The sequence below is a fragment of the Balaenoptera physalus genome, assembly GCF_965194825.1.
Source record: "Balaenoptera physalus genome assembly, chromosome: 7".
In the NCBI taxonomy this organism is placed as follows: Eukaryota; Metazoa; Chordata; class Mammalia; order Artiodactyla; family Balaenopteridae; genus Balaenoptera; species Balaenoptera physalus.
The window spans coordinates 8,201,891-8,219,207 of record NC_138886.1 but is presented as its reverse complement, the minus strand read 5'-3'; the positions used below and the strand labels follow the sequence as shown (position 1 = coordinate 8,219,207).

Sequence of the window (17,317 nt, the reverse complement as noted above, 5' to 3'; positions counted from 1 at the left end):
TATTCATTGATATTATGACTACCAGTTCTCTTGTCCTTTTTGACTTTAAATTGGCTCAACTCATTTTTCTTTGAAGCCAGAGGGGAGCCCTGTCCCATATTTCAAAAGCAATCTCCCCTGTCAACTAAATCGAGCAAAAACTGACCTGGGACCACTTTGGTAAATGTGGACTCCAGGAAGGAGATACTGATCAGAGTCGTCCCACAGCATATTCCTATTCGATTTGGGACCTAGATATTTCTAGACTTTTGTTGCCCAAAGACTAGGATCGGTGTCTGCCTTGTACATGGCTGGAGCTCCAATGCCTAGAACAGCGGCTTACATATAGTAGTGAGAGAACAACAAATATTTGCTAATGAATGAAACACAACCTGAGAGCAAGTCTAGTACTGTTTTTGAGCCTATTTTTTTTATCTGAAAATGGAGATTAAAAACAATGTCCAATTATTGCGAGGATTTAATGAGATGATGCATGTAAGAGCTCAGTGAATGGTGGATTTATGGATATGGGTACCCAAAGAGATAAAGATGGTGTCGATAAACCTTACGTTACGTTGTTTTGGGGAGTGGGTACAACTAATAAGAGATCTAGTTTCTGAGTTCCTTTTGTGGGCGGGGGTGGGGGGTGGGGGGTGAGAGGTGGATGTAAGGCTCCCATAAATAGGTAAGACAGACCACAGCGGGGTTTCAGGAAGATGGAATGCGTCGGTAGCCTGAGGCCAGGGATTCAGGTGCGGAGGCTGCGGAGAAGATTCTTGGACCCAGCGCCCCGTGAGCGCGCGGTGTCCCGGCCGCGCGCGGCGCGTGAGGTGGGGGGAAGGGCGTGGTTCTCTCACCAGCCAGGGACCTCCTCGCTTCCAGCCGCATCTCGGCGGGCGGGGCCGAGCCTCCGGGCCGCAGTGCGATTGGCGGAGGCGAGCGGGTGACGCTAACGGCTGGCGCGAGACCCCGCCCCTGGCCGGCCCCGCCCCCCGCGCGCGCTGGCGGGTCGGCAGCCTCGCTCTGGCTCGCGCCGCGCTCCCGCGCCGAGTCCGCGCGTCAGTCGATCCCGAGCGCGGCTGCAGGGCGGCTGGCTGCAGCTAGCGGAGCGCGGCGACCCGGGGAGGCGGCGGTGTCCGCAGGCGTCGCGTGAGGAGGCTCGGAGCCCAGAGACTCGCGCAGCGCGATGGCCCCCATTGGCCTCAAAGCGGTGGTCGGAGAGAGTAAGTGGAGTCGGGGTCCTCCCCGCAGGCGGCGGCTACGGCTGCCCGGGAGAAGCCGGGCGCCGTACCTGCCCGCAGCGCCCCGGCCTCCGCGCTGGCCTCTCGCCCCGCTCGGCCCGGGGCTCCTGGCTGGGAGGGTCCCGTTATTCCGGCGCCGCCCTCCTCGGAGGGAAGTCCCTCCCGGCCTCCTGCGGCCCGCGCCCTCTTCCCTTCTTCCCCTGCTCTTCTCTTCCCGCATTCCTTCCCCTTCCGCCCCCCCCCCACCTTTGCTCCATCCCTTACCCTTCATCCCACCCCTCCCCTCTTCGCCCCATCCCGCTCTTCCCTCTTTACCTCCATCTCCCTCCACCCCCATCGCTCCATCCCTCCCCCTTCACCCCTGGCACCCCATCGCTCCCCCTTCACCTCGCCTTTACTCCCTGCAGCCCATTACCCTCCCCTGCACCCCCATTCTTCACTCCCAGTACCTTCCCCTCATTTCCTCTCTCCTTTTCCTCGCCTTCTTTATTCCCTAAGCTCCTTGATTCCACTCCTTTTCCCGTCTCCAGTCCCTCCCTCTTTCCCACCCTCCTTCGTGAGTCGTGACGAGCGAGATCCCGGCCTGCGTCCTCCTCCCCCTTCCTCCTCCCTCCCTGGAGCCGGAGCCGCGGTCCCCGGCTGCAGAGACCCACCTGGGAGCGGCTCCGCGCGCCCTGGCTCCGACGCGCCGCTCGCCCAGCCTGGGCCACTCCTGGCAGCTGGAGAGAAGCCTGTTTTCCAGAGGCTTGGCTCTGCTGGGCTGAGGCCGCCTCTGTCCTCCTCCCGATCCTGGGTCTTGGCTTCAAGGGCGGGGTCTTATCAGGGTCCTGAACCGTCTTAAATCACCCGGGAGACGAGGAAAGCTTTAGTGTGCGCGGGAGGAGTGGCCCTACCCAGCACCGCAGTCTGCAGTGTGCCTGTTAGCAGGACTCAGCCGATGCTTGGTTTCGGGCAGTTCCAACCACTGTTGCAGGGAGGAAATGGTTGTTCGTGGGTTTGGATGAAAGGCTCAACGTAAATGGATTTTTAAAAATGGATGGTGGAGCGTGTGGGCTGCGGCGGAGTGAGCTGTGACGGTGGTAATATTTGGAAAACGGCGTCCCCAGTGCTAAATAAGCTTGATCATCTGTGTAGACAAATCGTGCCTCTTCAATATTTCGGCTGTTTCTTTAACAGAAAATGTGAGAGGATTGCTGTAACTTTCGCTACCTCTTTTGGAATTGAGAGAAAATTAAAAGTGGACTTTGTGGGAGAGGATAAGAAAGGAAATAGAATAAAAATGGTGGAAATTAGTTTCCTTTCCAATGATTCTGTCATATTAGAGCAATTCCTCTCTCTCGCTCTCTCTCTGGTTGTCAAATGTTTTTGACTGTAATGGTCCTTTTGAGGCATCATAATTGTTTCTTCTTCCTTATTCTTTTCGTTGATATATAGAAAATATTCCCAATTGTACAACCTTATCTGACCTATTACACCAGAAGAAAATTGTTGTAAAAACTGAACCCCAAAATGAGCAAGTTTTTAAAAAAGTGCCACGATGATTATCACCTGCCTTCCCCATGTAGTAAAGGTTCTGAATCACGTACCTTCTATTTTTAAAGGCCAATCAAAGCCTTTAAAAAGGCTTTAGGGCTGAAAGGACCCATAGGGATCCTTAATGTCAACACCCTCATTTTACCTTTGGGAAAGAAATGGAGGCTCAGAGCAGTTAAATGACTTGCCAAAATCAGTGTTAATTAATTTTTTAAAAGCCTCTTGTCCATTTCCTTGCAGCATTAGTACAAAATAACTTTCTTCATTGTTCTAGATATACCATTTCCTTCCAGTATGCCTTTTAAAGGGTTGTGAAATGTGGATTGTTATGTTACATTCTTTTAAATGTTATATTTGAATAAGGTGCTTTTAAAACAAAATCCCGAAAACAGGTGTTATAGAAATCACGTTTTTGCATCCTTTTGCCGTGACCCTTGTTCATGCAGGTAGCTCCCCCCAACTTTCAGAAGCAAGTATCAAAAAGAAATTAACGTGCAATATGGTCAAAATTTATTTTCTGAAATAAAGCAAAGCCACTGTTTACAAAAATAAAACCAGACCAATTTTACATAAAGTTGGTGAATGTGTGAAAAGCATTCTATTTCTATAACAATTGAGTTACGTATAAATTTTGGAAAAAATATTTTTGCAATTCTTTGTCAGTGACACAAAGAATTCTGTTAATTCTGACTCCTAATTTCGGATGGGGTTTCTAGCTTTGCCTTTTTCCTCTACAAATAGGAGTAAAACAAAGATGTTTTTTAACCAACACGCACCAGTTTAAATGTCATCTTCACAGCCTGGTCTTCCCGGTCTAAATTAACACCTCATAGTCACTGTTTATCATATTCCCTAATTTTATTTTCTTCATAGCACTTAAAATGATCTGAAGTGATATTGTTTCATTTTTTGTTTTTTTGGTTGGTGGATTTTTTGTCTGTTTGTTTTTGTTTTTTGGTACTTGTTTGATTGTTTCATCCACTTGAATGTTGCTTCCGGGAGAGCATGGTCTTTATCTGATATGTTCATCCCTGTATCCCATACCAAAAACAATGGCTGGTCATAGGTGGTAGCCAATAAATATTCATGGAATGAATCAATGTTCTTAAGGATATGACTGAGAGGAAGGTAAATGTAGTTTTTGGCTTCCTGTCACATCTTTCTAAGTTGAGTTTTAGAGTGGCAGTAGGTACAGATACAACAAAAGTAGAGGAGATGGGTGTTAGCTGTTCATTCAACAAAGGTTAGTTCAGAGCCTGGTAGGAATTATGGGGGAATACAGGGACACTAAAATATGGGACAGTGTCACACTGTTGTGACAGACACAAACAATCCTGAGATGCCCTCCCTGTCACTCCCCTGACATACTTAAGGTATAACCAGTGTATTGCACTTCTTTGTGTTGGTCTCCAACTAGACCAGAAGCTCTTTCACGGGAGAGTAGGACCTCATCTTATTCTTAAGTCTGTCCGGTTTGGGGTTTTTTTGGTATTTGTATACTCCTTTTTTTTCTTTTTCTTCTTTTTTAAGTTGGGGTATAGTTGCTTAACAATGTTGTGTTAGTTTCTGCTGTACAGCGAAGTGAATCAGTTATATGCATATATATCCCCTCTTTTTTGGATTTCCTTCCCATTTAGGTCACCACAGAGCATTGAGTAGAGTTCCCTGTGCTATACAGCAGGTTCTCATTAGTTATCTATTTTATACATATTAGTATATATATGTCAATCTCAATCTCCCAATTGATCCCACCCCTGCCTTTCCCCGCTTAGTGTCCATATGTTTGTTCTCTACATCTGTGTCTCTATTTCTGCCTTGCAAACAGGTTCATCTGTACCATTTTCCTAGATTCCACATATATGCATTAAGATATGATATTTGTTTTTCTGTTAAGTCTGTCTTTAGTGTGAGAGTTAGTGCTTAGTCTTTGTAAATGTTGGATGAATGACTTAATCTTTATGTGTAGCGATTCAGAGAATGGGCTCTGGATTTGAACTACCTGGGATAAAATTCTGATCTACCACTATTAGCTGTGTGACTTTGGTAAAAAATGGAACCCTTTTGTGCTTCAATTTCTTCATCTATAAAATGGGTAATAATAGCACCTACCTTATGTGGTTCTATGAGTATTAAATGAGGTAATGCAGGTATAACGTCTGATACAGTTCTTGACACACAGTAAATTCAGTCAATATTATCCTTATGAAAAGATCAACAAAGAGGTTCAGTACAAGTGTTAGAGGATTTTAAGAAGAGATAGAATACTTCTCTCCTGGGGGGCCAGGGTTTTGGGGGAGAAAGTGGAGTCTTTGGTAAACTTCGGTAAACTTCTTGAACGAGGTGCGAATGAGCTGGAAAATGGAAGAATAGACCTGAAGAATGTATGGATGATTTGTAACCTGACCCAACTTCTGTTTCCAGTTCTACTCATTTCTTTACTTTTTTTTTTCTTTATTTTCTTTCTATAAAATATAGTTGGTTTTTTTTTTCTTTTTTTTTTCTGCTGTTGACTTTGCAAAGAAATTGTAAGAGAAAGGAGAATTTCATTTTTTTAAAAATAATTTTTTATTTTTATTTTATTTATTTTTTTATACAGCAGGTTCTTATTAGTCATCAATTTTCATTTTTTAGAAAATTTTAGTATTTCATTTATTTTTTTATACAGCAGGTTCTTATTAGTTATCCATTTTATACATATTAGTGTATATATGTCAGTCTCAATCTAGAGAATTTCATTTTTTTTGAGGCATTTTTTTATCTAGTTTATGTTAATGGATGATGTTTCAATTATGTAAATCCATGTTGTAATCCAAAATTTACTCATTCCCTGAAGTTTTGTCAGTGTGTTTCAAAGATGCAAGGATTACAAAATGTACTGTTTTTCTTGTTTCCTAGCTGTTAGCAATTTCTCCTCATGTTAGTTTATAAGAATCACATTCTTTTGGAAAAGAATGTAGTTTCAATTTGTATATTAAATATATTACATACCTTTTTCAGATGGGGCCCTGAGTCATAGGATGTGTCAGAAGTTGAGAGGACACCTAGATTGAAGCAGTTTTCATTCATTCTTACACTTTTTTTTTTTTTTAATTTATTTATTTATTATTTTTTTTTTTTGGGCTGTGTTGGGTCTTCGTTTCTGTGCGAGGGCTTTCTCTAGTTGCGGCAAGCGGGGGCCACTCTTCATCGCGGTGCGCGGGCCTCTCACTATCGCGGCCTCTCTTGTTGCGGAGCACAGGCTCCAGATGCGCAGGCTCAGTAATTGTGGCTCATGGGCCTAGTTGCTCCGCGGCATGCGGGATCCTCCCAGACCAGGGCTCGAACCCGTGTCCCCTGCATTAGCAGGCAGATTCCCAACCACTGCGCCACCAGGGAAGCCCCACACTTTTTTTTTTTTTTTTAAAGAAACTTTGGTTAGCATACAGATAATTTAAGTGTTATATTTTGAAATATATTAAATGCATGTTGCATTTTTTCATTTCTAAAATAAGGTGTAATTTGCATAAGTAAAATTTACCCTTTTTAGTGAACAGTTCTTCAAATTTCAGCCATTACATACAGTCATATAGTCACTACCATAATCAAAATACAGAACAGGTCATCATCCCCCAAATTCCCTTGTGCAGCCCCTTTATGGTCATCCTGCCCTCCCACCCCCAGGCCCTGGCAACCACTGAACTGTTTTCTGTCCCTATATGTTTGCCTTTTCCAGAATGTCGTATCAATGGAATCATACAGTATGTAGCGTTTTGAATGTGCCTTCTTTAAATTAGCATAATGCATTTGACAATCATCCACGTTGCATATATCTGTAGTTTGTCCCTTCTCATTGCCAACTACTCTTCTGTTATAGGAATGTACTACAGTTTCTCCATTCCCCAGCTAAAGGGCATTTGGGCATTTGAGTTATTCACTTTCTGGGCAATTGCAAATGCTTCTATAATGCTTCTAGAAGCAATCACAGGTTTTGTGTGAACATATCACTTGGATATGTAAATACCTAGGAGTGGGATTAATGGGTTGTGTGATAAGTGTGTGTTTAACTTTATAAGAAACTGTCAGATTGTTTTCCAGAGTGGCTATACCGTTTTACATTTTTCACCAGCATCCTTGTTAGTCCTTGGTATTGTCAGTTTAAAAAATTTTAGCCATTCTCAGAGGTAGTGGTATCTTATGATTTTAATTTGCATTTTCCTAATGACTAATAGTGTTAAGCATTTTTTCATGTGTTTATTTGCCATCTGTGTATCTTCTTTGGTGAAATGTCCAAATCTTTTGCATATTTTTTATTGGATTGTCTGTTTTCTTATTATTTTAGTTTTGAGAGGTCTTTATGTATTCTGGGTACGTTTCTTTCATCAGATACGTGAATTACAAATATTTTCTCACAGTTTGTGACTTGTCTTTTCATTCTATTAACAGTATTTTTCAAAGAGCAGAAGTTCTTAATTTTTATGAAGTCCAATTTATCAATTTTTTCTTTTATGGATTGTACTTTTGGTATCCTATCTAAGAAATCTCTGCCTAACCCAAGTTCACAAAGATTTTCTATGTTTGTTTGTTTTTTTTCCCTCTGTTTTCACCTAGATGTTTTATAGTTTTAGGCTTTATATTTAGTCTTTGATCCATTTTGAGTTAATTTTATATATTGTGAGCTATGATCAAAGTTCATTTTTGTGTATATGTAAATTTTTTTGTTTGTGAGTGTCTATTTGTTCCAGCACCATTTGTTGAAAAGACTATCCTTTTTCCACATTGAATTGTCTTTGTTCTTTGTTGAGAATCAATTGACCATCTTTGGATGGGTCTGTTTTTGGACTCCCTGTTCTATTTCTTGACCTATATGTATGCTTTCACTAACACCTATTCTGACTCAATTACTGTAGCTTTAAAGTAAGACTGAAAACCGGATATTGTGAGTCCTCCAGCTTTGTTTTTCATTTTCAAAATTGTTTTGCTTCTTTTGGTTCATTTGCTTTTCCATATAAATTGTAGAATGAGCTTGTCAATTTCTATTTTAAAAATTCTTCTGGGATTCTGTTTGGAATTGTCTTGAATCTATAGATTGGTTTGGGGAGAATTGACGTTTTAACAAATTTACTTTTAATATTCTAGTTTCTTTGCTGTCTTGCAATGTGAAAATAAAAATTCTTAACTTCACAAATAAGGGAGGAACTGTATGATAAGGAGAATTGCAGATAGTTTAACAAGGTTGCAGGACACAAAGTCAATTTACAAAAATATATTGTATTTCTATATACTAGCAATGAACAATTAGAAATTAGAAATCTAAAATAGTATCATTTATAGTAGAACAAAAACCATGAAATACTTGGGTGTAAATCTAAAAGAATGTGTTCTAGATCTGTGTGCTGGAAGTTACAAAATACTGATGAAAGATAGCAAAGCTTAAATAAATGCAGAGATATATACTATGTTCATGGATTGGAAGAATTTATGTTATACTTATTATTTTTGAAACATGTTTTCAGTTCTCTTGGGTAGATACCTAGGAATAGAATTGCTGGGACATATGGTAATTAACTTTTTGAGGAACTGCCAAACTGTTTTCCAAAGTGACTGCACTATTGTACATTCCCACCAGCAGCGTATGAGGGCTCCTATTTCATGATATCCTTACCAGCACTTGTTATTATCTGTCTTTTTGGTTATAGCCATCCTAGTGGGTGTGAAGTGGTATCCCATTGCGGTTTTGATTTGCATTTCCTTAACAGCTAGTGATGTTGAGCATTTTTTCATGTGCTTATTGACCATTTGTATATATTCTTTGGAGAGATGTCTACACAAACCCTTTGCCCATTTTTATTTATTTTTTAAAAAAATATATTTATTTATTTATATTTTTATTTTTGGCTGCATTGGGTCTTCGTTGCTGCACGCGGGCTTTCTCTAGTTACGGCGAGTGGAGGCTACTCTTCGTTGTGGTGCACGTGCTTCTCATTGTGGTGGCTCCTTTTGTCGTGGAGCACGGGCTCTAGGCACGTGGGTTCAGTAGTTGTGGCTCGCGGGCTCTAGGTGCATGGGCTTCAGTAGTTGTGGCATGCGGGCTCTAGAGCGCAGACTCAGTAGTTGTGGCGCACGGGCTTAGTTGCTCCGTGGCATGTGGGATCTACCTGGACCAGGGCTCGAACCCGTGTCCCCTTCATTGGCAGGCAGATTCTTAACCACTGCGCCACCAGGGAAGTCCTTTTCTGTGTACTTTTAATAAAAACTACTTATTCTTGTTATAACTCTCATCCTGTGTCCTTTTAGACAATTCATTTAAATTTTAAAAATTGTTGTTGAATGGTCACATTGTATCTTCATTCCTAGTTTATTAATTAAAAGTATCATATTTTTGAAATGCCTCACTTTTTTTTTTTTAAATTAATTAATTAATTTATTTATGGCTGTGTTGCGTCTTGGTCTCTGTGCCAGGGCTTTCTCTAGCTGTGGCAAGTGGGGGCCACTCTTCATCGCGGTGCGCAGGCCTCTCACTATCGCGGCCTCTCTTGTTGCGGAGCACAGGCTCCAGACGCGCAGGCTCAGTAGTTGTGGCGCACGGGCCCAGTTGCTCCGCGGCATGTGGGATCTTCCCAGACCAGGGCTCGAACCCGTGTCTCCTGCATTGGCACGCAGATTCTCAACCACCGCGCCACCAGGGAAGCCCCCAAAACGCCTCACTTTTTAAAAGGATTCTAATATGGTAGTCTTACAGTTAATACAAATAATTTGTTAGTTATAATTGTGATAAGAATTACAAAGGAATGATACAGGGCTCTAGTCTGGTGTAAGCCTGGGGAGGTTAGAGAAAGCTTCCCTAAGGAAGTTGACATCCAAATTACTTCCTTTTAGTTCCAGCTTACTAAGAGTTTTTGTTTTGTTTTTAAAACCAGGCTTAGCTACTGGTTTAGTTTCTTTTGAAATGATCGTACAGTTTTTCTTATTTAATCTAGTAATGTAATATAATTAATTAATTATAATATTGAGCAATCATTCATTGCATTTCTGAGATAAACTTACTTGGTAGACATGCAGTGTTCTTTTTCGGTGTTATCAAATTCTACTTATTATTTTTGCGTCTATATTCATTAGCATTGGAGTCTTCTTGCTGTTCTTTGATCATTCCAAGTATGTTCCCACCTCAGGGCTTTGCATTTGTTGTTACCTATGTCTGAAATGTTCTTCCTTCAGATATCTGCATGCTTGTTCCCTTAATTCCTTTAGGTCTCTGGTCAAATGCCACCTCACCAGTGAGGTCTCCTCTGACTACTTTATATAAAATTGAAATTCCCTCTACTTTCTCATCCCCCTCGCCATGCTGAATTGTCAAATCTGACATTTCATACTTACTGTTTTCTTTGTTTTTTTTTTTATCTCGGCCTCCACCAGCCAAATGTAAACTCCGTGAGAGCATAGCCTTTGTTTTGTTCACTTCTGTATCCCCAGCACCTAGAACAATGCTGGTACATAGTGGGCACTCAAGAAATATTTGGAATGAACAGTTGAATACTATGTATTTTATATATATATATGTGTGTGTGTGTGTGTGTATATATATATAATTCCTCTCTCTCTCCCGTCTTTTTCAGATCTTCTGCATCAGAATTTCTCTCTCCTTAAATGAATTGGGAAGTTTCTTATCTTTTGCATGTTCCAGAATAGATAAAATAACATGGACATTCCTTTCCCTGAATGTTAGGAATGATTTATCCATAAAGCTATTTGAATTTGTTGCTTTTGGGGGGGAAGAGGATAAATATTTGACAGTCTTTTAAATTTATTTATTCAGGCTTTCTTCAGCTTCTTGAATCAATTTTGACAATTTATATTTTCTTATAAAATAGGCCTTTCAACCTAAAATTTTCAAATTTATTAACTTTAAATTAGATTTGTATAATTTAAAAAATATCTTCTGCATCGGTAGTTGTGATCTCTTTTCTCATTCTACCCTGTTAGTATTATTATTTTCATGGAAGTATTTGGTAGTGATTTCTCTATTTTAATTGTCTTTTAAAAAACTCAGTTTCTTCCTTCTGTGGGGTGTGTGTGTGTGTGTGTGTGTTCTTATTCTAATTTCTTGAATCAAATGCTTGGTTAACTTTTTTCTAATAAAAGCATCTAAGGATATGAGTTGTCATTTGAGTACAGCTTTGGTTGACTCCCAGAGGCTCCCCACCCTCCCCTCCCCACTGCCCCCCTGTAGTTTTTTAATATGCAGTATTCTTGCCGTTTATTTCTAAACACAGTCTTCTTTGTTTTGGACTAAATGTCACTCTATGATAGGGTGATAAGTAGTTTAATTTGGGGTAAAATTTCAATGCGAAGCAGTTTGCGACTCAGGGACCATCCGTGTGTCACCCATCAAATATAAGAGAGCATATCTGCCACAGGATCCAAAAAGGGCTTTTTGAATGTGCACTAAAAGATTTTCCCTCTGGTGTTTTTGGCACATAGCACCTCTTAGACAAACAGGGGTTTGGCTGCTAATGCAGAATCTTTTCTTTAGTGGAGTAGTCAGGCCAAATTGTGAAGTTATCACTGGCAACTCAACAGCCATAAATCGTGAACCCCAGTCCTGTGGCTCGCCTCTGTGAGAAGTGCTTGGAGAATCCCCAAGGCGATCCTCTGATTTGATTGCTTCAATCAGTTTCTCCTGTGAAGGGCTGTTGCTAGCACTGAAGTTAGGGCAAGATATCTTGCCAAGACTTCATTTGAATTGCAGCAAGTATGAGTTTTCCTTGCTTTTTGTCCCCAGGCTTTTTTAAAAATTAAAATTAAAAAAAAAAAAAGTCAGCGCGAAGCAGTGTTGTGGAGTGGAAAGCGTTCTAGACTAGAAGTCAGAACATCCAGCTGACAGTCCCAGTTCCAACCCCTAGGGGCTGGGTGACCTGGACATGTTATTTAACATCTTTTTCAATTGGAAATTCTAATCCCAGCATCACAGAATTCTTTGAAGGCTTGCATTAAATAATAATCCAAAAAATTGCTCAGAAACAATGAGTCATTATAAGGAGTTATTATTATTTTACAGATATAATTACCGAGATAAGTTTGTCTGCTCAAGGTTATGAGTAAGTCCTTAGCAGAGTCAAGGAAACAAATCGCTCATAGTTTTGATAGACACAGGATCTAGTAATCACCAGATAACAGCCAGCTGTTGCCCGCTCAGTGCTCTTTGGGAAAGTTTGCGTTGGTTAAAACAAAGCAATTTGCTTCTGATAAAGACTGATCTGATCTTAATATATGTCTTTGGGGCTCCAAGGTAAGAATAACTACTAATGGCTCAAGTTGCAAGCTCTCACAGGGAAGATTTCTAATATTCCTTTCTTTCTGTTTCTTATATGCTGATGGTATTTCACTTTAAATGTCTACTAATGATTTGGCCTAACAACTGACCTTGTAGGAAGTAAATGAGATATTAAGTAATTATTGCACTAGGAAAGCCTATTTTATTCTTGGGAGCTAAAAAATGTAGAGAGATGTGGAGAAAAGTAGAGAAAAACAAACAAGTTTTAAAAAAATCATTGGAGCCTAGCTGTGAAGAGACGGGTTTGAGTCAGAGTCTCCAGCAGTCACTCCTTGTTTGGAGGACTTCTGAGATGCCAGAGAAACCCAGGACCATACATTATGGCTTGTTTCCATTTCAGCATGCTTTGGTGGGTTCTGGGACCAAGGGTTTTTATTCATTTAGCCAACGTTTATGCAGTCATTCCTATGTGCCAGAAGCTGTGTGGGAGCTGCAGATGTAATGGTGTATAAGGAGACCTGGTCCTAGTGGAATTCAGACAGGCAGTGGTAATACATTGGGGTAAGTGCCCTGAGAGGGGCACTATGGTGTGGTGATGTTGGAGCACGTGGTGGAGCCCCCAACAAGGCCTGGGTACTGAGGGAGGCTGAGGGAGACCCGGAGGATGTGGAGGAGCTGGCCAAGAGGAGGGTGGTGGTGATGGGGCATGGGGGACAGTAAGTCACATAGAGAAATATCCAGGCTTGGCAAGAAAATGAGAAGGCTGGAGCCTGGCTGGAGCTGGGGGCCAAGGGAGTATGCACAGAGAAGTTGGAGAGGTGCTCGGGGCTTTCCTGTGCTTGTAAAGGAACTTTATCCCTATTCCAGGAGCACTGGGACACCACTGAAGGCTTTACGTCAGGGAGGGACATGGCTTAGAAAGACCTCTGGTTGCTGTGTGGAGGCTGGATGGAGGGTTCAATTAGGAGCTATGGTGGTGGTCCAGGCTGGAGGTGGTGGCGGGGGGGATGGAGAAGTAGCGGCAGGTGGCAAGAAGTAAAGTGACTTGAAGGAGTCTTCAGAGGTAGAAGTGTCAGGTTATGGTGATTGATTGGATGCAGAGGGTGAGGAGAAGGAGTGGGGGAAGATTCCCAGTTTTCCCGCTTTGGCAACCTATTGGAAGTCCGTACCATTCACTGAGACGTGAAAGAAGGAGCAGAAGCAGGTTTGCTGGGGAACGTTTCCTTTTGCAGGCGTTGTGCTTCTGGTGCCTATGGACTGTCTAAGGGCAGATGTGCAGGAGGTCTGGGCTGGAGATTAGGGTTGGGCGTCATCAGGTGTTGGAAAGAGTTAAGAGTGGGTTGGGGGCTTCCCTGGTGGCGCAGTGGTTAAGAATCCGCCTGCCAATGCAGGGAACAAGGGTTCGAGCCCTGGTCCGGGAAGATCCCACATGCCGCGGAGCAACTAAGCCCATGAGCCACAACTACTGAGCCCTCGTGCCACAACTACTGAAGCCCACGTGCCTAGAGCCCGTGCTCTGCAACAAGGGAAGCCACTGCAACGAGAAGCCCGTGCACCGCAACAAAGAGTAGCCCCCACTTGCCACAACTAGAGAAAGCCCGCATGCAGCAATGAAGACCCAACGCAGCCAAAAATTTAAAAAATAAAATTAAATAAATAAATAATTTTTAAAAAAAAAGAGTGGGTCAGATCACAGAGGAGAGGGTGCAGGGTGAGAAGAGGGCCTGGGCTCACCCCCAAGGGACACAAACATTTACAGCCAGGTACAGGAAGAAAAGCCAGCAGGTTTGAGAGTCAGGAGGGAAGGGAGGCTAGCAGAGCAGTGTCTACGATTTTGTGGCTCCCAGGGTCCACCTTCAAATCATCCCAAAGCAGGCCTGAGCCTTCATTCAGTGATGAGTCTCCAGTCTCCAGGCTGGGGGCCTTGACAGTTGGAAACTTTTCAGGACTTACTCTTGCTGTGGTGTTTCCCCTGTGTCTTAAAGTCAGTCCTTGCCTGTCTGAACCTTGCTGTTCAGGATTGTTTTGAGGAGGAAAGAAGAAATGATTATAGCCACTCGTAATGCAAGGCTCTGAGGATTTTGGGTGTTATGCTGTGTCAAGAGGCCATCAAATCGGTGGGGGTAGGGTTGTGGTGTGATGGATTGGGAGATTGGGACTGACGGATATACACTACTATGGATGTATCTGTAAAGTAGATAACTAGTGAGAACAGACTGTATAGCACAGGGAACTCTACTCAATGCTCTGTGGTGACCTAAATGGGAAGGAAATCCAAGGAAGAGGGGATATATGTATACATGTGGCTGATTCACTTTGCTGTACATCAGAAACTAACACAACATTGTAAAGCAACTATACTCCAATTAAAAGAAAAAAAAAGATGCCATCAAATCATAGAATCTTCAGTCTGGGAAGAATTATAGGAGCATCTAGTCCAGCCTCATCCGGAGCAGGAAGTCAGGTTGTACTAGTCTGCTGGATGAATGGCATTGGCAGATCTTCCTTCTCCATGGCTGTTGGGGACAAGCAGTATTATTTTTATGTTCTGTGCCAGCGTAGATTCACAATGACAAGGATAAGCTGCTAGGAGTGTTACAATGGTAAGGGCGGGAAGGCTGCTTATACTGTGTTTAGAGGGAGCTCAGGACTTCCCAGCTAATTCTAATCCAGTCTCAGATGATCCTCATGAACTTCCCTTAATGGCAGTAGGAACAAAGCTGCTTCTGTTTGGCAGCTGAGGGGGAAAGAAAGAACCTTTACGCTTAGATGATCTTCAGAGCCCCTACTCTGGCAGTGACGGGGTGAAGAGGGCTTGCTGACCTTCTTCTCTCATAGTTTTTCTTCACCCATCTTCTGAGCGTTGGTGTAGCCAGGAGTTGAAGCAAAGAGGCCTTTCCCTGGTCTCTGGACACATCAATATTGTTGGTACTAGTTGCTAGGGATTTGAAGAATAGAACATTGGCTCTGAACAAGAGTCGCCCTCTGCTCTGTGTGAATTTCACACTGTAGGCTTTTAACAATAGACTACTGTGAGGTGAACCCCTTAAAATTACTCAGTCGACAGATCTCATCATCTTTTGGATAAAAGTACTTCAGGATTTTAAGATGAGGCAATCGTGTGGCCACCAAGAGTTTTCTGGTTTGCTTTCCCTCACATAATCTTGGGGAAAGGGGTCACCTTGAACTTTACTGTTTTGATTGCATCATGGGGCGTCTCTATCTCTTTCTCCTACTTACCGTTTAAGGAATTTGAAACTCTAGTTAGAGTAATAAGCTTTTTCGAGCTTTCACTGAGACTGAAAGATCTGGTCGATTTCTCATAGAGAGGTAATACTCATTCTTCCTCTGCCCCCCAATCCCTTATTAAGAAAAATTTCCAACATACTGGGAAGTTGAAAGAATAGTGTAATGATTACCCACCTATCTTCTGCCTAGATTTCACAATGGTTAACCTCTTGCCATCTTTGTTTTTATCTCTCTACACAAATGCTTTTTATTAAAGGTTAGGGTTACAAGTTAGACATTGTAGAAGAAAAAATTAGTGAACTTGAAGTCAAAGCAATAGAAACTATTCAAAGTGAAACATAGAAAAAAGATTGGGGGAATAAAAACAAGAGAGTATCAGCAAGATGTGAGACAACGTCAAGGAGCCTAATATATATAAAGGTGAAAAGAATGAGGGGGGTCAGAAACAATATTTGAAAAAATATTAGCTGAACATTTTCCAAATTTGATGAAAACTATAAACTCTTAGATCGAAGAATTCCAATGAATCCCAAGCATAAGCAACATGAAGAAATCTATACCAAAGCACATCATAACCAAAATTGCTTAAAAGCAGTGATAAAAAGCAAAATGCTTAATTAGCCAGAGAGCAAAGACACGTTATGTACAGAGATAAAGATGGCAGCAGATTTCTTGTCAGAAACAATGTAAGCTCGAAGGTAGCAGAGCACTGTCTTTAAAGGACTGAAAGATGCAAAATATTAACATAGAATTTTATACCCAGAGAATATATTCCTCAGCAACAAAGCGAGATAAACACTTTCAAAAAAGTTGAAAGAATTCATCACCAGCAGATCTGCACTACATGAAATGAGGCCACAGGGAAACCTGGTTCTACGCAACAGAATAAAGAGCCCTGGACGTGGTACCCATGTGGTAAAAGTAAAGCCACGTTCCTGCAGAGACTGGCAGTCTTCCTCTAGTGCATCCCCAGTACACTGGACTTCCATTCACCATCCTCCTGGGATTTTTCTCACCTCTCTTGTTTTGAATTGTCCTGTCTCTTGTATTTTGTGTCTTCCTTTCTTGGTTTACTCTCTTCTGTTTTGGTGGAGCTCATCTCCCAGGAGCTTCTGAGAAAAGGGAAGTAATTTTATTGAGACCTTGCATGTCTGAAAATATCTATTTTACCCTCATATTTCGTTGACGGTTTGGAGGAGTGTAGAATTCTACATTGGAAATTGCGTTTAGAATTTTGAAGACACGGCTGCACTGTCATCTTAATTTCCAGTGTTGCCTTTGAGAAGTTTTTGAAGCCATTGAATTCCTGATCTTTTGTACATATCTCATGTTGTCCCCTCTGAAACTTTCACTCTGTCCCCAGTGTTCTGTACTTTCATGGTAATTTGCCTTGGTATTTGTCTGTTCTTATCCATTGTGCAAGACGAGGTTCAGGAAACTTTTTCTATAAAGGGCCACGTGTTTAAATACTATAGTTTTTGTGGTTCATATATGATCTCTGCCACTTCTTCTTTTTTCCCACCCCTTTAAAAGTGTAAAGGTCTGTACAGAAACAGGCGGCAGGCTGAATTTGGCCCATGGACCACAGTTTGCTGGATATTCACTGGGCCCCTTCAGTTTAGCAACTTATGCTGTTTACTTCTGGGAACATTTCTTAAATAATTTCACAATGATTTCTTCTCAGTTTTCTCTTGGTGGAATTCCTGCTATTCAGATGTTGAGCCTCTTGGACTGGTCCTCTGACTTTCTTATCTTTTCTCTTCAGTTATTTCTCTCTTTGGCTCTTTGCTGTGTTTTCCAGGAGATTTCCTCAGCTTTATCTTCCAACCCTTCTATTTAATTTAATTTTATACACTTTTTGTTTTTTTATCAACCAACATTTCCAAAAATGATAAATCTTTCTCCTGCTCCATTGGTGAACAAATGACCTGTCAACTCAGAAGTCTGTCCCGTTGCCTCCCTCTTTTTCACCCTTGAATTTTTTTAAATTTATTTTTATTGAGGTAACATTGGTTTATAGCATTATATAAGTTTCATGTGTACAACACTATGTTTCTACCTCTGT

At 41.8% G+C, this 17,317-nt stretch overlaps 1 protein-coding gene across 2 annotated transcripts in view; it reads left to right on the top strand.

The window, feature by feature from the left end:
* Positions 1-985: 985 nt before the first annotated feature.
* STXBP1 (syntaxin binding protein 1) overlaps positions 986-17,317 on the top strand; it is a 72,083-nt gene continuing 55,751 nt past the window's right edge. Inside the window, exon 1 of one of the 2 annotated variants that reach the window (XM_082470210.1) lies at positions 986-1,202. In XM_082470210.1, the coding sequence (XP_082326336.1) occupies positions 1,166-1,202 (37 nt within the window). In that variant the 5' untranslated portion in view covers positions 986-1,165. The remainder of the gene's footprint in view (positions 1,203-17,317) is intronic. The other variant, XM_082470211.1, reaches the window with a different exon arrangement.